Genomic DNA, 21070 nt, shown 5'->3' on the forward strand with positions numbered 1-21070 from the left:
TAAGTAGGGGAGAAAAAATTCCTTCGATATCTCTCCGAAGATGTAGCATACGTTTGGTGTTTTCGCTGACGTTATCGGTCGCTTCCATCATGGCGGCCCTGAGGGAAGCGGTTTGCTCTTGTAATGTTGATGAATCTACCTTATTCTCTATGGCATTGCGAACGTGTTCCACCATTGCGCCGCGCGTTACAGCGCAAGTAACGCTCCTCACGTCATCACCCATAAAACATACGGCGTTGTAGCCCATGTTGAGTCGTGCATCCATAGAAATTGAACCATCTCTGCGGATGGCATTTTCTTTCAAGTCTGACAACTCTTTGGCTAGGCCTTCAGCTGTTGCAGGATCCCAGGGGGAGATGTATGCGCTTTGCGTTTGATTTTTCCACATGAGCGCCATTCTTGATTCCGTCGACCGTGATCGTTGGTACATCAGTTTGATAGCAGTATTTATTTTTTAAGCTATGATTCTGTCCCTCGCTCTTTGCAGCGCCTGCTCCGCTCTAAGATAGTCTTGCTGCAACTTCATATTCCCAGGAGATCTTTCGTGCGCCTTCTTTGCTCTGACATAGACTTGATACAGCTTCTTTATCTTAGGGGACAGCCATCGACCCTCATGCTTTTTCCGATGTCCAAAGACTTTTTTCAGTTTATCGATAATCTCCGGTGCATTCTCAATAAGTTTCATGCCTATCTCAAGACCTGCTTCGGCTCCTTCGCCGCCCCCATACTGCAGTCGTCTGCGACGCCCCCGTCGTCTAGCCATCTTTACAACAAGAACACATCTCTCGATAGTAGTAGGATTAAATATTTTTATTCAAATTGTATAGGAATGATATTGCTATACATCAAAGACTTTGATGACGTCATCATCTACCTTCTGAGAGTAGGCCCACAGACCGTACACCTTGGAGAGAAGTGGTATCACGTCGTCAAACTCGGCCTTCTCGTCCAGCGATGGATCGATCGGCCGGAGTTGAGTATCGGTAGAGTCTGCTGGACTGCAACAGAGCTTGACTTTCAATAGGCCTCGGTCGGAGCAGGTTATGGCCGAGACGTAGATGTTGACGGGGATGGTGGCTAGCAGGTGTTGATGAAAGTACTGCATTGCGGCCTGCTGACGCCTGCTCTTCTCGGATCTGACGTTCATGAAGATTCTCGTCCCGCTTTCCGTCTGTTGACCTCGTTGCATCGGGTAGAAATTCGTCTTCATGCAGGTGATGAATCCCGCGTCTAGAGAAGCTCTGATGCTCGGGATGGCGGTGAGGATGGCTTTCATGATCTCTTCCGTGCTCTCGTTGATCTGCAGATACAGGTTAGGTTCCGGCTCTCCGGTCAGGCATGGTGATGCTTGCACGCGTGCCGTCGGAATGGCACCCGTGGGAAAGTACGACTTCCAGCTCGAACCGTCCGATGCAAAGTACTTATCTCCACGCTTGACGTATTTGACTTGAATTCCTGCAAAGAGTCCGTCGGCGATGAGCAGTCTCGTAAACGGCATCGTCGTGGGGTGAGGATCCGATCCGTTGCTGCCAAGGTATTGCCGTACCGGAGACTGTGGGGCCTTTGGCTGTCTCGGTTTCCGACCACCCTGCGACGATTTGCTGCGCTGATACGTTGGAGACATGTCGACGATGAGAGAATACTGTAGAATGTTTAGACTTTCTCATCCCTTACATACTACCCCCATACGCGCTCATGTCGGGACATGTCTTTGACCCGTCTCGACATGTTGACGTACGTCTTCGTCGTACCCCCCGGCAGCTGGCTGCTGGCCCCCGGCTGCCCGGCTGCTGGCCCCCGGCTGCCCGGCTGCTGGCCCCCGGCTGCCCGGCTGCTGGCCCCCGGCTGCTGGCCCCCGGCTGCCTGGCTGCTGGCCCCCGGCTGCTGGCCCCCGGCTGCCTGGCTGCTGGCCCCCGGCTGCTGGCTGCCCGGACGTGCCTCCGGCACGCGCTGCCCGGCTGCCCGGACGTGCCTCCGGCACGCTCGAACGTGTCTCTGTCGTATCGATGGCTGTCGATCGCATGCGATTTTCGCAAAGTCGTATAGGATGCACTGCAAGTCCTGATGCTGCGAGTGAAAGTTGTCGATCAGATGGGATAGAGGGTGCGTCTCCCAGCAATAGGCGTCGACGATAGAGATTAGAATTTTAGAATCGTCGTCGCTCAGGTGGTGTAGATTTTTACGAGCGGTCGTCACGTGTTGCGGTGTGAGCTGACGGGAACTCTCCATGAAATGAAGACACCAAAGGAGAGAAAAACTCACCGGCAAGGGTTTGAACATTCGCGCAAACCGTAGCCAGGAAACGTTGCTGCGTGGAAGGAAGGCGCTTCTGAACGATATAATTGCAATCGAACAGGAGACACGATAGTGCAATAGCATAGTTGAGACTTTTGTACAAACAGGATTTCTTCAGAGAATGTAACGTTTCTTGCAGGGGGTGAAGGTTGAAGTGAGCTGAGAGAAAGTCACCAATGGTTGTTTTCTTCAGAAAACTAATCAGATGCCTGTCGACGCCTAGGAGGCGCTGCCGAGATTGATAGCATCTTTTTTCTGGCATGCACCGCTTTTGAAAATCATGCTCTGGTGCGTACACGTGCTGGTCGATCACGTGCGCACACGACGTGCACACGTAGTGTCCATCTATCACTGCCTCGGTCACGTGATTGCAACCATCGTCACGTGTCGGAGAGCCCTTTGGCTGCCGAACGTAATTGATGAGCGCATCGAATTGATCACACAGATCCATGATGTTTGGGAAATGGCGTCGATGCACCACCTGCATCCGTCTATAATGCAGAGCCGCCGAGCCCGGCTGCCCCCGGCTGGCCCCGGCTGCCCGGACGTGCACGGAGCTCGTGCATAAATTTAAAGGTGCTAACTACGATAAAGCCATGCACGTCCACCCGAACCTGTTCAACGAACTTGCAGCTACCCACTACGTCAATGACATCGAACTTCAACATGCCAAACCCATCGACTCGGAACATGCAATCGAATGAGTACTCGACCCCCATCCAGACACACACACACATTTAGCACAGATATGTTGATTTTAAAATTTTCGAGCATAGCGAGGAGTAAAATGAAGTTTTTTATTACTCCCTTATGCAGATAGTGTGGCCGCGTACGACGCACTCCTCTTAACCTTTTGACCGGCGTACGCGAGGGCTCGGGCGAGCTTTTGATGCGTATCCGGTACGCGACTCCCGTTTTGCCTGGCTTTGTGGTTTGATGCGTACGAACTTGAAAATTTCAAACTCGTCGAAGCAAGTGGTGTGCACGTATATGGAAGCAATCTTCATTTCCTCAAATCATTTCGTAGTGACAGTGTTCCTTTTTTCATGTAGTCCTGGAATTATTTTCGCCTAGTCGTTTAGTCGGACAAGAGACGGACATCCCTCTTCATCTCCTTGCAGCATTGCTTCGTACAAGGTATGTGATCGTCGGCCATTGCATGTCTATCCGATTAGGATCGTACGCAATTCTTGCTCGTAGTCTGATTCCATATATAGACATATTTATTTTTTCGTAATTTTCCAGCGTTTGATTTATTTGTTCGTAATTTTTCACCGTTTCCAGCTAGAACACTTTCGTCATACATCTGCGCGTGTGAATGCACATGTGCATCTTACCTGGTGATGAGCATGATCCTCCCCCTGATTGAATTGTTGTATAAATTCGTGCAAGGTAAGTAAAATAGTTTACTAAGTCTTGCTGTTAGGTAAATCGGGGGAAGGATTTTTTTCCACCGACTCTCCAGTACCTGTAGACACGTATGTGGTGGTGATTGGGTTATTACGGTCGTCATCAAAGTGTTGAAGGCGGTTGCGATGGTGATTGTGTTAGCAAAACGATAGGATCTGTACACATAACAACAAGATTTGCTAATAGGGTATATAGGACCTGTACGCACACACACATAATAATTATAAGAATAACGATAGGATCTGTGCACGTAACAACTAGATCTAGGGCAAATAGGACTTGTACACATATAAGATGATTATTAGGGTTTGCTGAGTGTTGTTGTTGCCGTTGTGATCTGTAGTACCTGCACACATAAAAAGAGTAGAGTTGGCATGGTAATAGGATTGTCATGGTGATAGGGTTACTAGGGTTATCGTCTCTCGAAATATTAGGGTTATCATCACCAGAAATATTAGGGTTATCGCCATGGTGATAGGGTTATCAGGAATATTAGGGTTATGGTTATCAGGATTATTAGGGTTATCGCCATGGTGATAGGGTTAGGTGTTATCAGAAATATTAGGGTTATCGCCATGGTGATAGGGTTATCATCATCCGGAATATTAGGGTTATCGTCATGGTGATAGCCCTAGGGTTAGGGTTATCAGGAATATTAGGGTTATCGTCATGGTGATAGCCCTAGGGTTAGGGTTATCGTCATGTTGATAGGGTTAGGGTTATCAGGAATATTAGGGTTATCGTCATGGTAATAGCCCTAGGGTTAGGGTTATCGTCATGTTGATAGGGTTAGGGTTATCATCGTCAGGAATATTAGGGTTATCGCCATGGTGATAGCCCTAGGGTTAGGGTTATCGTCATGGTGATAGGGTTAGGGTTACAGGGATTATTAGGGTTAGTATGCCGCGATTTTTAGGGTTAAACGTACAGATTTAGGGTTAAATCGCACAATTTAGGGTTAAAACGCCCAGGTTTTAGGGTTAAATCGCATTACGTCATCGATGACGTCATGTGTAAAACGCTCCGATTTTAGGTTAAATCGCAAAAATTTACCGTAAATCGCCAAAAATTGCCGTAAATCGGAAAAAAATTAGGGTTAAAACGCCCCGGTTTTTAGGGTTAAATCGCTATGACGTCATCGATGACGTCAGTGAGTTGGTACACGCCTAATACTTTCTACTGCCACTGATCAAGATAACGGAAGAATCAGACACCGGACGAGTGACCAGACGGTGTGGTGGAAGGGACGAGTCAGGATCTCCGGCATCGGAAGTGACTGGAAGGCGACTGCCCAGTGGAAAGGACGGGTCAAGAGCTGCGACACTGGAGATGACAATAAAGACCTGACATTCTAACAATGAGCAATCAGGGTTTTTTTTGTTTCCACGCGTATAGCGTGAGGTTCTCGATCTATGCTTTTGCTGTAGCTCTATACATTGCTGTATTTTGACATTTTTCCAATATTCCCTGTACTTACCCATAATGAGAAGGGAACGAAAACGTTCGGTTACCAAATTGGCTTACTTGACTGTGTGAATTGCGTCGGTGCTGACACCTTTTCTTTCGAAATAATTAATTAACCTTGTAGTTTCTTATTATTGCAGGGCAATGGTGGAGGTGACTAAACATTTTGTAGTTTCTTGCTCCTTTCTCTTTTCTTTAATAGTAATTTAATAGTGAACAATGACATAGGATAACAAAGGCAATCAAGGCTTGTTCGTCGCTACCTAAAGCGTCATGCTTTCGCAATCATCAGGCAACACTAGTGACCAACAACATACAGACAGCATAGAAATAGCCAGGACTACCACCATACTGAGAGGCACTCATTTTAATAAAAAGAATACAAGGGGAAGACGCAGTCAATGGTCAAGAAAAAACAGGCGTGCAAGCAGAGTGTTCCTAGCAAGCCACAGCATAGGATAGTGCAGAGCGACAATACATTTTTGGCAGTAGGGAACATTTTTTAAGAACAGCTTTATGTACACTACAGCACAAAAAGCCAAGATATAGAGGCAAAGGATGGCTTTTGTCCTATCTTTGATGGCTGTGGCCATCCGTGGTGCCCATATTACATTCATGTAATGGCATTTGCTTACGCTGCCAGGATTGTGCGTAATGAATGTGTGTAAACAGATCTCTGAAAAGGTTCCGTTTGGGCCGTTCCGCCTTCTTTCTACCCAGGAAGGATTCTGAATTGTTTTTATTTGCAATCGCGCATAGGACTTATCTGGGTGCATTGCGCAGGGCTCTGTTTCTAAATTGAACAGCAAAATGGAATTTTTGAAAAGGCTGAGTCGAAAGGGTCATCTCCAAAACATGCTTTTCATGTACAAAAGGAGGATCCAAGAGGAGGGACCAAAATGTTACTAGTTCTGACTAACATCAATCATGGTATCGAGCACTTCTGCAGCTGACTCTGACCGTAACTTACCTACTGTATAGCAGGAAAATTTCTGCCGAATTTCGAGCTTTCGTACGGATTCTATTTCCGTACAGTGTTGCATGCTAAATGCATGTGTTCGCAAGCAGTACTCTTGGTTATGTACTCTTGACAATAGTATACATGCGTACTGCTTGCGAACACGTGCATTTAGCATGCAGCACTGTGCGAAAATAAAATCCGTACGAAAGCTCGAAATTCGGCTTTGTCCGAAAATATTTCCTTAACCCTTTACCATCCGTGTGTACTTGAATCGATCTCTAGAGATCGATGGACATGCATACACTAAAACATTCGTAACTCGATCGATTCTTGGCGGAATTTAAAGAACTAAGTATCTAGGAAGAAGCCGAAGAGCCCAGCTTTCCATTGCATCAATCGATAAAGAGCTGCGATGTCGAATTCCAAAGATATTTCGCTCGACATTTCAGCTACGGCAAAAGTCGAATTTCTTTCCGAGTGACTGACCTTGAGCGGGGATTTTCCCCTCTCCTGACATGCTGAGTCACTGTGGCATGCTTCGAGCGCGTTGGCAGCATGAAAAGAAACTCAAGCAAAACAATTGGAATGTTTACGATGAAGGAGTGAGAAATGGCTGACGAGGAGAGAATTTCCTCGTATATACAGCGATGGGGTGTATTTGAAGCTCCCTGGCGCTGGATATGTGATCTCGGTAGTGTCCTGTTTGAGCTCAATGTACGCAGCTCGTGGAGAGCTTTCCAGAATGCCCAAGATAGTGAAAATTGGGTGATTAGAACCGAAGATATTCTCAGAATAAGGTGAGAATTATTGCATTTGGGACTGCTGGGGAAATTTGGTCGGATGGTAAAGGGTTAAGCCTCACTTTTAACACCAGAAATTCAACCGAAAGAAGCCGGTATGGTTTATACTACGATGGTCGAATTCACCATGATAAATGCGCTGGATGTATGGATTTCGGGTCAAAAAAATCGAAGTGCAGCTTTTACTCCATAATATACCGTATACACGTACATGTATTCGCCGAGGGTTTTTTGCCGAGGGTTTTTTCCCCCGTAAACACTCTGGACTCAGCTTATATTCGATTTATCGCCCCTCCCCCCCCCGAGACACACCCATCATAGCACTGAAGAATGGGGTTGCATTTTTGTTGCTTTGCCATGTGATCATGCAATCACCATTGTGAAACTTTTATGTTTATGTATCTATGTCATTCGGATCTTCCCAAGTTGTACAATGTACTGTTGAGATACCGAATTCAAATAAATCAATACCAATACCAATACCAAACGAGGGTTGCCTGCTGCTCCTCGTTGATAATATTGAGAAAAATAAGCAAGCCCATCTGCTGCTGCTAGCTGCCAGAACTGATGCTGACACTGCGATCGCCACCTCCAACTGCTGAGGTGCTTCGTGCCTGTAGGCTGTGTAGCACCACCACAGCTTGGTCCGCCCTGCGTTGCCCCGGCATCGTACTCTCGTACACAGGCCATGCTGCCGCACTCTCGCGTGGTGTCCTTCGTGAGTACGTCTTACACCATTTGCGCTTGCCACGCGCTTATGCGGCCCATTCTGGGTCCTCTATTTTCTGTCTTCCTGCCCACAGCCCACCTTACCTGGTGAACTCTCTCGCCATATTTTCCATATACCGTATATTCTCTATTATAAGCACAGGTCTCCATTAAGCATGGTGGTGTCTGTTATATATGGTTATCGTGGGTCCGATGGCCCCCGGGGACTTCGCCTTTTCCATACATTGATATGCATTTCTCCGCCATACCGCCTGTCTCTGCCTGGCACTGTACTAGTCCTTACCCCGTACCGCCTTGTTGCAGTTTTATCTTGCATGCTCGGTTAGTACTATGCATTGCCGCTTGGCTGAGACTTAGTACGCGCGCTGCGGCTGGAGCCCTTTCGTGCCACGAAAGGGCCTGCTTCCTAATATAAGGACTGGGCACCATGCATGCGCCCTGTCTGCCGTAATCCTTGCATTAATACTAGCACTGCAACCGTCATGCAAATATGGCCTCACCTGTGGGCGTACTAGTGCTCCTGGTGCAACCTGGGCTTTCCCTAGTACGGTTGCCCGCCATTGCATGCCAGACACCCCCATTGTTGCGCGGCTAGCCACGCTCGTGGCTTTTGCCTGCTGCTTGGTTGTCCGCAATAACTACGGTTTGCCGTACGCTGCAAACCTACATTTTAAATTATAGTATAAAAAAACGATTCTTATTTGCACATGACTTATGTACGTACGTCTGGGTAAAGGGGGGCACATGCGCAGTAATTCCTTGTCATTTCCATGTGCATTGAGCAAGAACGTTGCCTTTTTCATTTCCTTGTAACTTTTTTGCTTTTGAAGAACTATGGCTGAGTCTTCGCGTTTTGAACCTTTAAGTTCCGCAAGGAAAGATGAGCTGTTGGAGTGCGCAGTGCCGAAGTCAACCAAAACGGCAACGGAATTCTGGTTGACTGTTTTTTTCCGATTTCTTGCAAACGAATAGCAAATCTTGCGACTGGAAAAATGTCACGGGGAGAACTTGCGGGCCTGCTCAAAGACTTCTACTGCTCGGCTAAAAAGCAGGACAAATCCGAGTACAAGCGTTCAAGTATGATTGCTGCTCGCGGGGCATTTCAACGCCACCTGAACTCTCTAGAGCGAGGAATAAGCCTGCAAGGTCCGGCTTTCAACAGGTCCACCAAACTTTTGGATGCTGTGCTAAAAGAGAGAAAGCGGACTGGTTTGGAGGCTCCTGTTGTCCACAGTTGTCCGCTTTAATTTAATATATTTTTAAATTCTTACGATTTTTTGTTTTGTGTCTGTGTTTTGTGTTTGTAGGCAAAATGATGAAAGACGTGTCTGAATCTGCGAATCTGTCGAAACTATACACAAACCATTGTGTGCGCGTCACTTCCATTGTGCACATAAAGGAAGCCGGGACAGAAGATCGGAAGATTATCGCCATTAGTGGACACCGCAACATTCAGTCGCTTGAGGCTTATGACAGACCAAGTGCGAAGGATGTTGTGTCACTGGCTAAAGCGATCGGCACAGAAAATGAAGAACCAGTACCTGTAAGGCAGCCCACCATGCTTGAACAAGTTGCACCGCCACCCGTTTGCGAACCATCTCGCCAGCCTGCTGCAGCCAGTCCCATTCCATCAGTTCTTTCGGCTCAATGGTCAAATTGATCTAATGTCACTATCAACATGATGGCTCCCACGCCTGAGGAGAGGAAGAAGCGACTCAGTTTAAAGCTTAAGAAAAAACCCAAGAAGGAAGCCGAGGAGAAGCAGGAGTAAGCTTATTTGTGCTCACTTTTTTATTATATTTTTTATTATTCCACAATCACGATGACAGTGCCAATAAGCATGTGATGCGGGCGATTTTAACCAGCCATGGTGGGGACAACTGAGAAAAAGAAGGAGAAGAAAAAGAGAAAACAAAACAAAACAAAAGGAGTACTAAAGAAACCCGGAGAGAGCAGTATGAAGATTAGGCTAGCAATGGAAAACAACGAATTCAATTCAATTCAACTTAGGTGCGGGCAGAATGGAACAAAATGCAGCGAACGTGTCACGAGACTTTACCTCCTGCGGAAGACGGAACCAATGAGAGTAGGACTTGAACAGAGGGGATTTTAAAAGGATCGATGATCTGGCAAGTGGGAAATGGAGAGAACATCTAGTACGCGAGCTATTATTGAACCAGCTTAAATGCGCAAGTGCATGAGGAGGAGCAAGTTGAAGCTTAATATGGTGAATGAATTTGCATGCCGAGTGGGGAAAGCGTTCTGAGAGAGTGGAAGAGGAAGCCAAAATGTATAGCGTCTGAGAGGAGGTCAGAGGGGGCATGCGAAATATTAATCGAAGTAATTTACGGTGGGTGACTTCTAACCGATGCATAAGAGCGGAGAATAGATCGGAGGACCCACTTTCTGCCTTTCGTGTCGTTCAATTTTGTAATATTATTGTTATTCAGTTTTTTTTCTCGTTATGCTGTTTTTGTTCTGTATTACCATGCTAGATTGTTTTTTTCCTAAAAAGCGGTGTTTTATAGCACCAGGTTTTTTATACAGGTTTTTATAGCACCAGGTTTTTATATGAGTGATTGACTGGAGGTTTTTTATACTATAATTAATCCATAACATAACTTTATACATGTACATGTACTTACTTTCATGCTGACTCTGCACTGCCAATAGCATTCCCAGCAAGATCAACACTGAGAAGATGTGTTGGGAAAAATGTTGACCATTTGTGTACTGCATGAGAAAAATACAGACATGCATACCCACATACCCAAATCATGCGCTCATACAGACACAGGCGCACCGAGACACGCATGCATATAGACATGGACACACACACACACACACACACACACACACACATACACACACGCACACACATACACACATACACCAATGTACGTTACACGTTTTCAATGTTCTCCTTAGCTCATCATCGTCGCTGAGACGATTTTCCCTGGTGAAAGTCCCGCGAGAGCCGATTAGAATCTATTCAGTCAATATATTCATATTACATAGTTTGATACAATCTCTCTTCCTCTTCTCCTCCATGCGCTCCCATCGGACTATTCTTAGTAGCCATTACACACACACCAATACTTCAAAGAATGCGGGTACAGGTACTTCAACTTGATTGATACCTAGTTTGTTGCTTCATCATTCCATGTCCTGTTTGTTGTAAGTGAAGTCAACCCATACTATGACCATAGTCAATTGCCACTGTTTGACGGAGACGCTGTTAGACCTCTCGTTTCGAAACATTGGACACAGCAGGGACAATGGTTATCTACTCCCCCGCACTGCCTTTCCCTCCCCAACTGAAGTCAGGCACTCCATCACAGAATAGGCCATAGGGTGTGTGGCTAACATAATTTAATCAAAGAACAAGGTAGACTGTAACACATACCATGAATCCAAGTAACAGGCATGGTGACGGGGTTTTTTCTGCAGTTACTGCCAAATATATACATGTACTGACACTGGTTTGTGTCCCAGAAGGTTATTGGACAGTTTTATAGAAATTTTGCTACCATGACCTTCTTTAGCTACGCATCATTTATATGTAGAAACTTAGAAAGTGCGCAACTGCAGCACCTTTGCCCTACAAATAATTCGTTCGCTCAATCACTCACCTCACTCATGTGAGGCGGTGCCTTTGCTGTTTGCGCCATGCAGAGCTCACTAACTTGTCAGTTTGAGTACTCCGGCAAGGTACGTTCGGGCCTGGTTTAAATCTGGCTTTGGAATTATTAGTTTTCCTTGCTATTAGGGTCGGCCTCATTTTCTCTGTGCTACGCTGATGAGTCCACAAGGGACGAAACTGTTCTGTCTGCAGATTGAATATATTCATTCTCTTATCTACTTCCTCATCTACAATGCACCTCCACTGAGGAGCTCGCAGTAAGAGAACAGCTGTCTGGAGGGCATGCAATATCTCACCAAGAACGAATACGGTGCTGTGTATGTGACCCAAGAGCGCAGTGTAGTGTGGTGGAGTGTTTCAAATTATTTTAATAATTTGAAACACAAGTTCGTCGCAGCTTCTAAGTTTTTTCTTACCAACATTTTCCTGTTCGTATCCACTAGGCAGGGAGCTGACTGCTCAGATGTTGGCACTGCCAATACACTGGTGACAACCTCCTCCTTCAGTTGGCGCCCGTTGTGCTTGCTACATAGACGGCGTATACAGTTTTAGCTAGGTGGACATGACAGCCGGAATTGCAGAGAAAGGGCACTGAGTTATTTATTGCGCGTTGCTGGACAAGCGCATTTCAGTTCGGCAAACTGGACGTGGACGTCGTGATGCATGTTGCGTTTCCTGAAGCGGAGGTCCACGCACAGTCAATACTCGACCCGTGCACGTACTTGAACCACTGCACCTGGGGCCGGGATGGCGCATGGCTTCTATCCGGATATCCGACGATCCTAGCCCTGCACTCTAGACTACAGCTAGCCCAGGTCACCAGGTGCTGACATCAACACACCATGCTTCACGGAACTACAGTCTACAGACTGTGGGCTGTTGTCAGTATTGAGTGGACGATATCAGCGGTTGTAGAGCCCCGGTATTTGCGACCATCTGAACCGTATGCGGAGTAGCGGTGTGCGCTGGTGGAGGATGGTTGCTTGATTTGGAGCTCTGACGATTGACAACTGACTGAGGAGGCAACTGCAGTAGCACGTAGACTAGTACAGGCCTCGGGTTCTTGGGAAGCTGGCTTCGGTGTGTCGGCGTAGACTCTACTAGTACTAGTAGTACTGTACTGGGCGCATGGGTCCTGCACATTCCTCGTATCGTTCGTTCTGCGCTGCTGGGCCGCTCGCGAGAAATGTCGTCCCGTTCCGGTGCAGCTCGCCCTTGCTGCTCGCGCAATAAATCCACCGGCACCTGCAAATCTTGTTCCTGTGCCCAGGCGGGGAGATGTTGTTATCCTGGCAGGGGTGGGAAGTGCACTAATTTCGGCAATATTGACCTGCAGAACACGGTTGTTGATGTTGGTGGTGACGCTGCTAGCGCAGTTTCCGTGCCGGATGCTCCGCCTGATGCTCCCCCTGGTTGGGTGCCTCGCCGCGGCGTTGTGGGGTGTGCATCGGGCTCCGGGCCTCAGTCTTCCCGTGATGGCACATCAGGAGATACTGAGGTGTATGTAGGCATGGGCGGGTAATGCTAGTTATTTGCTGTGATAATGCTAAACGCAATGCTCATAATAATATATGAGGATGTAATGCCACTTATAATGCTCACACTACTCCATAATGCCAGTTGGAAAGTTGGAAAAGTCGATTTAAGAAGGCCGTCTTGGATCAAGGCCAAAGCGTCGAAGAAAAAAACTTAAAGGGGAAGTATACCCTAAAATCAAATTTTCACCAGTTGTAGTCTTCGGGGTGCTGAGTCGAATGGTCTTAGTCCGAGAAAGCTGAGACGCTCCCTTCCTCCTTTATTCCCAATCGAACTCGCGCACTTCCACCGAAACTGGGTGACTGCGCCCTACTAGATGGGGATTTGTATGCAAAATGTCACTAAAAGCGCCATTTCGTTCTTATAAAAGCACGGATGACCGCGATTGGCCCATATGTTGTAGTCTTTTGGACGCTGAGTCGACTGGTTTTGGTCCGAAAAGGCTGCGATGCAGCGTTCCTCCTTTATTCCCAATCGAACATGGTTGAACAAGCGGTCACGTGCTCCTGCGTACACCAGTCACCTGGTCACCGTGCCTGCAGGGTACAACTTACTAGCCTGTTTGACCTTTTTTGGGTGCAGTCCTGTCACTCGAGTTCAACTCGAGTTGAACCTTGGTGTGAAAGTTGTCGCCTGCTGGCGCGGTGACCAGGTGATTTGGGCACGCAGGAGCACGTGACCGCTTGTTCAACCATGTTCGATTGGGAATAAAGGAGGAACGCTGCATCGCAGCCTTTTCGGACCAAAACCAGTCGACTCAGCGTCCAAAAGACTACAACATATGGGCCAATCGCGGTCATCCGTGCTTTTATAAGAACGAAATGGCGCTTTTAGTGACATTTTGCATACAAATCCCCATCTAGTAGGGCGCAGTCACCCAGTTTCGGTGGAAGTGCGCGAGTTCGATTGGGATTCAAGTAGGAAGGGAGCGTCGCAGCTTCCTCGGACCAAGACCATTCGACTCAGCACCCAGAAGACTACAACTGGTGAAAATTTGATTTTAGGGTATACTTCCCCTTTAAACAGCAGCGAGCATGTTGTCTGAAACCATCCACTGAGAAGGTTGATTTGCAACGTCAAGTCTCCAGACGAAGCCGGAGTACAACTTACTAGCCTGTTTGACCTTTTTTGGGTGCAGTCCTGTCATTCGAGTTGAACTCGAGTTGAACCTTGGTGTGAAAGTTGTCGCCTGCTGGCGCGGTGACCAGGTGATTTGGGCACCCAGGAGCACGTGACCGCTTGTTCAACCATGTTCGATTGGGAATATAGAAGGAACGCTGCATCGCAGCCTTTTCGGACCAAAACCAGTCGACTCAGCGTCCAAAAGACTACAACATATGGGCCAATCGCGGTCATCCGTGCTTTTATAAGAACGAAATGGCGCTTTTAGTGACATTTTGCATACAAATCCCCATCTAGTAGGGCGCAGTCACCCAGTTTCGGTGGAAGTGCGTGCGCGAGTCCGATTGGGATTCAAGTAGGAAGGGAGCGTCGCAGCTTCCTCGGACCAAGACCATTCGACTCAGCACCCAGAAGACTACAACTGGTGAAAATTTGATTTTAGGGTATACTTCCCCTGTAATGGATCCAGCTACGTCCACTTGGAAGAACATGAGGGGAACTCAAGTCTGGGTAGCCTGGGTTTGACACTTGGCTGAGTGTTTATCCTGAGTTTGGCATGGTCAGTTTTGGCTAAGAGTAAGAGTAGTGACTTTTCATCGCAACAGGATATACATGTACAGAAAAGAGGTACCTACGCATGTGAAGATACAAGCAAGGCAAGTCTAGGCAGCTCGAGGTAGAGTGCTCAATGCACAAAATTTAATGTACAGTGCAGTACACACACACACACAACAGAGGCGAAAGGCTGTGTTAGCTGTACCTTTTAAAAGTTTCACGCATTTCAGCGATCATCACACAGCAGCATTTACCAGTAAATGCTGCTGTGTGTGTATATAAGATACATGTGCTTTGAACCAAGCATCTGAAAACAAAGACGCAGCAAGCTCGTGACCAGAGCGCTTTGCTGCTGGGTGGCTCAGGAAATATTCCATTTAATTAAAAAGGTCATATGCTCTGGCTAGTAACGTCTTGCAAGACATCGGGAGAAACAAATTGAGCCGTACAATTACTGCTCGTGCGAACGCATCCTGCGCGCATACATGTACATAATACGAGCGTACTCGGCCTGGCGGACTCCCAGGTAGGCCTTGGCGGATTATGCCGGCATAATATTTGGCATAATCTTGGGATTTCATCAAAAAATTATGCTCCGGCATAATAATTATACAGATTCCAACGTGTAAGGTCGGCATAATCTTTCGGTTTAGACAAAAATTATGCTTAGGGGCATAATACAGCTTTGTCAGAAAGCCTGCAGATGGGTTTTTTAATACCCCAGTTACGACTCCTTGTCATAGTCCTTGGCGGATTATTCCGGCATAATATTTGGCATAATCTTGGGATTTCGTCAAAACATTATGCTCCGGCATAATATACGGATTCCAACGTGTAAGGTCGGCATAATCTTTCGGTTTAGACAAAAATTATGCTTAGGCCATGGCCGTGTGTGTATGCGTGGTTTCTCAATCCTCTATGTACAGCGTGCATACATAGTGGAACCGAGCATAATTCAGCATAATTCAGCATATTTGTTGGCATAATTGTGGCATAATCAAAAGCATATTAATTTGACGATTGGCCGAGCATAGTCCGCCAATGGCTACTCCCAGGCCGCTTAGGGATCCACCGTGGCTCCATACCTGACCAATAACCTATCCCGCCGTCCTGACCATATTTTGAGCAATATTTGGTAATTAGCTAAAGCACTTCGCGGCTGATTACCCCACGAACGATAGCAGGTGTGCTGTTTGAATAAAACAGGGCAATAGTGTTACAGCACTCCCCCCCCCCTCCCCCTGCCCGATTTAGCAGCCCTGTCTCGATCAGTTGATGGCAATAGGGTTAGCGACGTAGACAACAGGGCGTCTGTTAGTAGTATAAGGTGAGGGGGTGCGTTTTGAAATGAGTCGTTGCACTCTCTCATGAGGAGTATTTGGGGAGAGAGGGGCGTTCTAGGCGACACCAGTAGGTGTGCTTGAGAAGGACGATTTTGGAACACCTGGAGGGTGGTCCAAAACTAGCCTTTTGGCAGATAATGCTGGCAGAAATATTGGCAGGATTTTGTACTATTTCTGGTATGTTTTTGGTACGTGGACGAAGAAATGAAACAGAAATCAAGGGAGTGCCTGCCATCACAGCATAAGGTCTGTACGAGTCTGCCAATTTCGCTACCTTTCGAGGCAAATCTGTTGATTTGTCGGGCATTATCGGCACAGGACTATCCAGAACCCCCTGTCCTTATACTTGTACATGACTGTACTACTTCTGCTTCTGTCAACAGTCGGATTTGTTGTTGTTGGCTATTGGTTTTTATTTCACTTCGCACATTCGAATAGGATGACGACCCAATAAAATGATAGCATAGAATTGGCTATGGAAGAATGTAGTAAAGGCTATGAAATCACATAGCAAGAGATTAGGATACTAACAATTGAGGGTAAACGCGGGGGGGGGGTGGAGAATACAATGTACATGTATCTGAAATACTACGTGAGGATTACTGAACTGTACGGGGAGGGAGAGCAGAGCGATCAGCAGTAACTCCAACTACTATACTCCCTACAGCCGTACAGGCGTGAATGTTACACATGCATGCTTAGGTAGCCGGGTGATTGTGCGCACCTCACCAGGGAGAGAGTTCCACAGCTAGCAGAGCACCAGCAACAGAAAAACGATTTCGCCTTGTGTGAGAACTCAGCAGTACATGTGACCACAAAGGTATTTTAAGACGAAAGAGAAAGACATGCCCTCGGTTCAGAGATACTATCTCTATGTACATGTACACTGTACATGATTCTACAAAGTCATTCTAAGCCAGAGCACAAGAGTCGGGCAGGTACGAGCACAGTCATATACACAATCATGTAAATGTGGCTCCCTAGGCGCTGCATCTGCCGCCAGGGTTTACCGGGTGTTAGCCGCCGTCATCAGTTCCCTTGGGGAACGGACACGATAATAAATATTTACTTTACTTTACTTGCATGCACATGTATGTAGCTGTACCTTTTGGAGTATTCTCATACTCATACTCATACTCCTGCCAATCGCTGAAGCGATGATAGCGAACAAGCCATGTTAGACATCGCAACTACTAGTAGTTACTTGTGCTAGGATTACACCATTCAACAGCTTACAAGGCGGATGGATATTCTACCTACATTAATTTACATGGCTGCACATGTAGGCTGGACAGTTGTAATTTCCTAATCCTGTTTTGACGCACTTGTCACATTGGAAATATCGATAAGCAGATGTCATCTCTGGACCTCCCGTTTACGTTCAACTAGTTGACCATAACCCACACGGACACATCAGCAGGTAAAAATATGTTACACCAACATATGCATGCAAATCTGACGCACCTGTAGTATAGCCACATCTAGCACATACAGTCTATACATGTACATGTACATGACACATGTATATAATAATTATTGTCATGTACAAGTATGCTGTGCATGCACATGTAGCTGACGCCTAGGATGTGCATGTGCATGTAAAAATGATAATTACGTAATTGAACCGCGCCTGTCAAGAGGTAACCCGCACTGCAAAAACATTCGACGCACACCATGCACCACACGGCACGCAAGTTACCAGTACAGAATAATGATACTACTAGTAGTACTAGCTACGACTCTCACTGGTATGCTTTACATGTGCATGTCTGTACAGCAGGTACTGTATACGTATTGGGTACTTCTCTAAATGACTATGCATAACATCGGGTGCAGCCGAGACGATCTATCAAGGAGAAAGTCAACTGCGAATCAACAGTATCTACTCCTAGAACATGTACAAGTAACTCTGAGTGGAAGTAAAACATATTATAAGCTAGCATAGTTTCAAGATTTGAAGTCAGTTTTAATTAAAGAGACGAGAGAAGTGGTCCACAATTCGCTGTGTGATGGTAATATTATAGATATTCTTAGAGGAGAGAAGTGGTCCACAATTCGCTGTGTGATGGTAATAGTATAGACATTGTTTGGGCGGATATTAGAAACATGGTGAGACAAATTCAGAAAATGGAAGTCAACTGCAGGTTCTCACTCAGGGTACGTAGCCGTTTCAAGTTATCTCAATTTTACATGTACATGCACATGACTTGTACATGTAGCTGCCAGTGTCGATGTTCACATCAGATGCACCGTAGCTTCCCGCTCCATGACCTCTGTGCTATCTATTTTCCCTTTCGCCTCTCAGCATCTTTGCCTTTGGCTATCCGTAGCCCTTTCTCTTCTTTGCCATTCAAACAACGTAGATGGCCTCCGCGAGAGTAAGTATTCTAATCGATGGTGGTGGAGAAAGGTCGCTAGTATGCACTTATCATTAATTTTCCGGTTTTGCTCTTTGGTGTACAATGTACTGTACATGTGCGGTTTGTCAAATCCAGCGTCCGTGAGTGTGACCTATGCGGGACGGGCCATTTCGTATAGCGAAATTCTGTATGATGTGAAGCCGACTGAGATGCTTTTGTGTGCGATCACCCAATTGAATTCATCGGCGGACATTCCATGTCCTTGGAGGCGTGGTGTGCAGCGGGAAGCTCTCTGCAACCATTCGCTTTCTACGTTTTCCGAGAAACAGCCCAAAGCAAATGCCGGAACCACCAGAAACTTCAAGCTGGTTTTCTCGGAGACTGTTACGTCAGGGGTTTACGAGTGTGGAACTTCGTCAACTTTCGTGGTATTCTATATTATAAACGGTAAGAGTACCTGATGGTATTGAACGCATGTCAGTTTTTTGTCGGATCCTATATAATATTATACATGTAGGATTTGAGTGTTCTGCATTATCCAGAGTGTTGTAATGGATGCAGATGATGATAGAATGCTTAGTATGCTGAATAAGTACATAGATACCATGCATAGATGCCTGTGATTGATTGGGGAGCACTGCCACAGGTTGGCATATCTAGTGCTTTGAACTTTACTACAGCGGAATACCACCAATACACCATCACCAACTAGCTTTCAGCTCACTTGGTTTGGGATGGTCTCAAGATGGCACAATTCCTGCATATAGCATAGTCACTCGGCATTCGCCTGTGGCCTTCATACACCACTGAGTGGTGTACCAACATACGTTCTTATCTGGTCTTATCTGGTTGCGGTGATTCATGTGGAGTCAGGAAAACATAGCTTTGATTCACGAAAGACGACCTCATTGACCCGGTATCAGATGACTATTATGACGTGTAAAGATCTAAGTTTTCCAACACACCCAAGATTGTGCACATGTCTGTACATATCCTTTTTTATTTTTTTACAGATGCGGACTGTCTGTGTGGTAGGCAAACGTCAGGCACCATCGCTGTAAGTGTTCTTTTCCTTGTCGCCCTGGCTGTGGCCATCGTGATGGTGGTGAAAGAGAGAAAAGGGGCCAAACTTATCAACTTTCTGTAAGTCCTGATTTCATTCAAAGTACATTCAAGTACATTTTTTCCATGGTGGAAATCTAGATATATGTGCAATGTTTGAAGTACATGTATGTTGAGCAATCCATGTCTACTGCTTCCCTTACTGCAGTAAACTGTGGATCCGGCTCCACACTATGTCGCTATTTCACGCAGTGTACAAACTCTGGTCAGCAGTCTATTCTGAGAATAAGCATTGCATTCCAGTGGTGAAATTTTAAGAGCTATGCATCATGAATACTTACTAGTTAGGTATTCACACTAGGCTTCAAGGTAGCCGTCTACAGCATATTGTGTTTGAGTAGTTGTAGTGACATACTCCAGTCATGAATTCTAACTTTCATAGGTCATGAACCCGCAATAGGTCCGTTTTTAGAAAGTACAGTATACTGTCGGTCATGGGAGAATGGGGGGGGGGGGGGGTCAGCTCAGCCTCCTAGCCTAGACCATTCTTTTTTCATGTATTACAGCCTACAAACAGTTGAGTCACCGTGCATACATTGGTATGCTGGTGTGCTTGGTTAAATTATAGCCTGGTCGTTCTTCAGCGCCCGACAGTACTGTGGTGCCCGTAATCCCTACCCTTCACCCCTGATTGGCTTTGCATACACATGCGATTCTTACTTTTTGTTTTGCAGAAAGGAGCACAACAGCCGACACGAGATGAATCAGTTTCAGGCTACAGCATCTCACACTGTCGAGCCAGAAATACTCATCAGGTACATTCTGATTTTACATCTACCTATCCAGAAAATAACAATTCTCTTCCCGTTCAGCCAAGAGCAAAACCCTGGCACCCTAACCTTTTGGTGTCTCGAACTTATAATTGAAGACATCGCGAGAGCAACAGTACTTCTTGCATTGTTAGACCTGTGCCATTATTCCTTGCATAATTTGAGACCAGAAAAGTCCAAGGACAGGGAATTAAAAATATGGCCAGTTTCACAAATTCGGACAGGTGTGCCATAGAAAAATATATGAAGAAGCAGATGCAAACCCCGGATTTCCAAGTTTCTGATGGGTTTATTAGCCCTAAATTGAGCTTTCAAAAGACAGCAAGACAAATTCTGCTGAATCGACTGTCGTGCACGCGCACATGCACACTGTGATCATGGACCAGCAGTGTCCACCACGCGTCATAATAATTATGAATGTGTCCTGTATGCCTGCTCACGGCTGCAAGTCCAGTGCGCCATGGCTGCTTGGTTTCGCACCAGAATTCAATGTCCACAACTGAACTTTATCTGGTAAATACGCTGTTGTAGAATAGCACACACATCACTTACTGCAATTCCAAGTACAGTCCATGACACATGTATGTACCTCTGTGGGTCTGGTGCCCTTACATGCGTAGTACTAATCCCCTCAATGTTTGTTTGACTTTTCTAAGAACTCACCCACTCCATTGCAGCCACTCATACATGATTAGGCCAATTTAGGGTACCTCAACTCGAACTTTCGAAATACATGTAAGGTCTCTTCGCTGCATCAGCGTGACGTATGCAGCGAAGAGACCGTATTTGGAAAGTTGGAATTGAGGTGCCTTAATTATAATTATTTGTTTGATGATAGTCCTATTTTGTTTTTGTTTTTTTCTGCCTACCGATCAAAGCGGAAATTCCATGACGGATGATATAGACATGCAGACGACAGTGGCAGCAAAGCTGCGAATATTGGAGGAGCAGCGGCAGTTC

The 21070-nt window shown here is 46.2% G+C and overlaps 1 protein-coding gene and 1 long non-coding RNA gene across 2 annotated transcripts in view; one reads left to right on the forward strand and one right to left on the reverse strand.

Moving 5' to 3' along the window:
* LOC135817034 (cell adhesion molecule Dscam2-like) overlaps positions 1-11330 on the reverse strand; it is a 39472-nt gene extending 28142 nt beyond the window's left edge. The window contains exons 1-2 of the mRNA XM_065330136.1: positions 11292-11330; positions 10305-10392 (exon numbers count right to left, since the gene is read on the reverse strand). Of these exons, the coding sequence (XP_065186208.1) occupies positions 10305-10392; positions 11292-11330 (127 nt within the window). The remainder of the gene's footprint in view (positions 1-10304; positions 10393-11291) is intronic.
* Positions 11331-19236: 7906 nt separating this feature from the next.
* Positions 19237-21070, forward strand: part of LOC135816744 (uncharacterized) — a 2280-nt gene continuing 446 nt past the window's right edge. The window contains exons 1-3 of the long non-coding RNA XR_010553484.1: positions 19237-19361; positions 20015-20095; positions 20989-21070. The exon at positions 20989-21070 is cut by the window's right edge and continues 446 nt beyond it. This is a non-coding gene — a long non-coding RNA (uncharacterized LOC135816744). The remainder of the gene's footprint in view (positions 19362-20014; positions 20096-20988) is intronic.

Source organism: Sycon ciliatum, chromosome 5 (assembly GCF_964019385.1).
Source record: "Sycon ciliatum chromosome 5, ocSycCili1.1, whole genome shotgun sequence".
Classification (NCBI taxonomy): domain Eukaryota; kingdom Metazoa; phylum Porifera; class Calcarea; order Leucosolenida; family Sycettidae; genus Sycon; species Sycon ciliatum.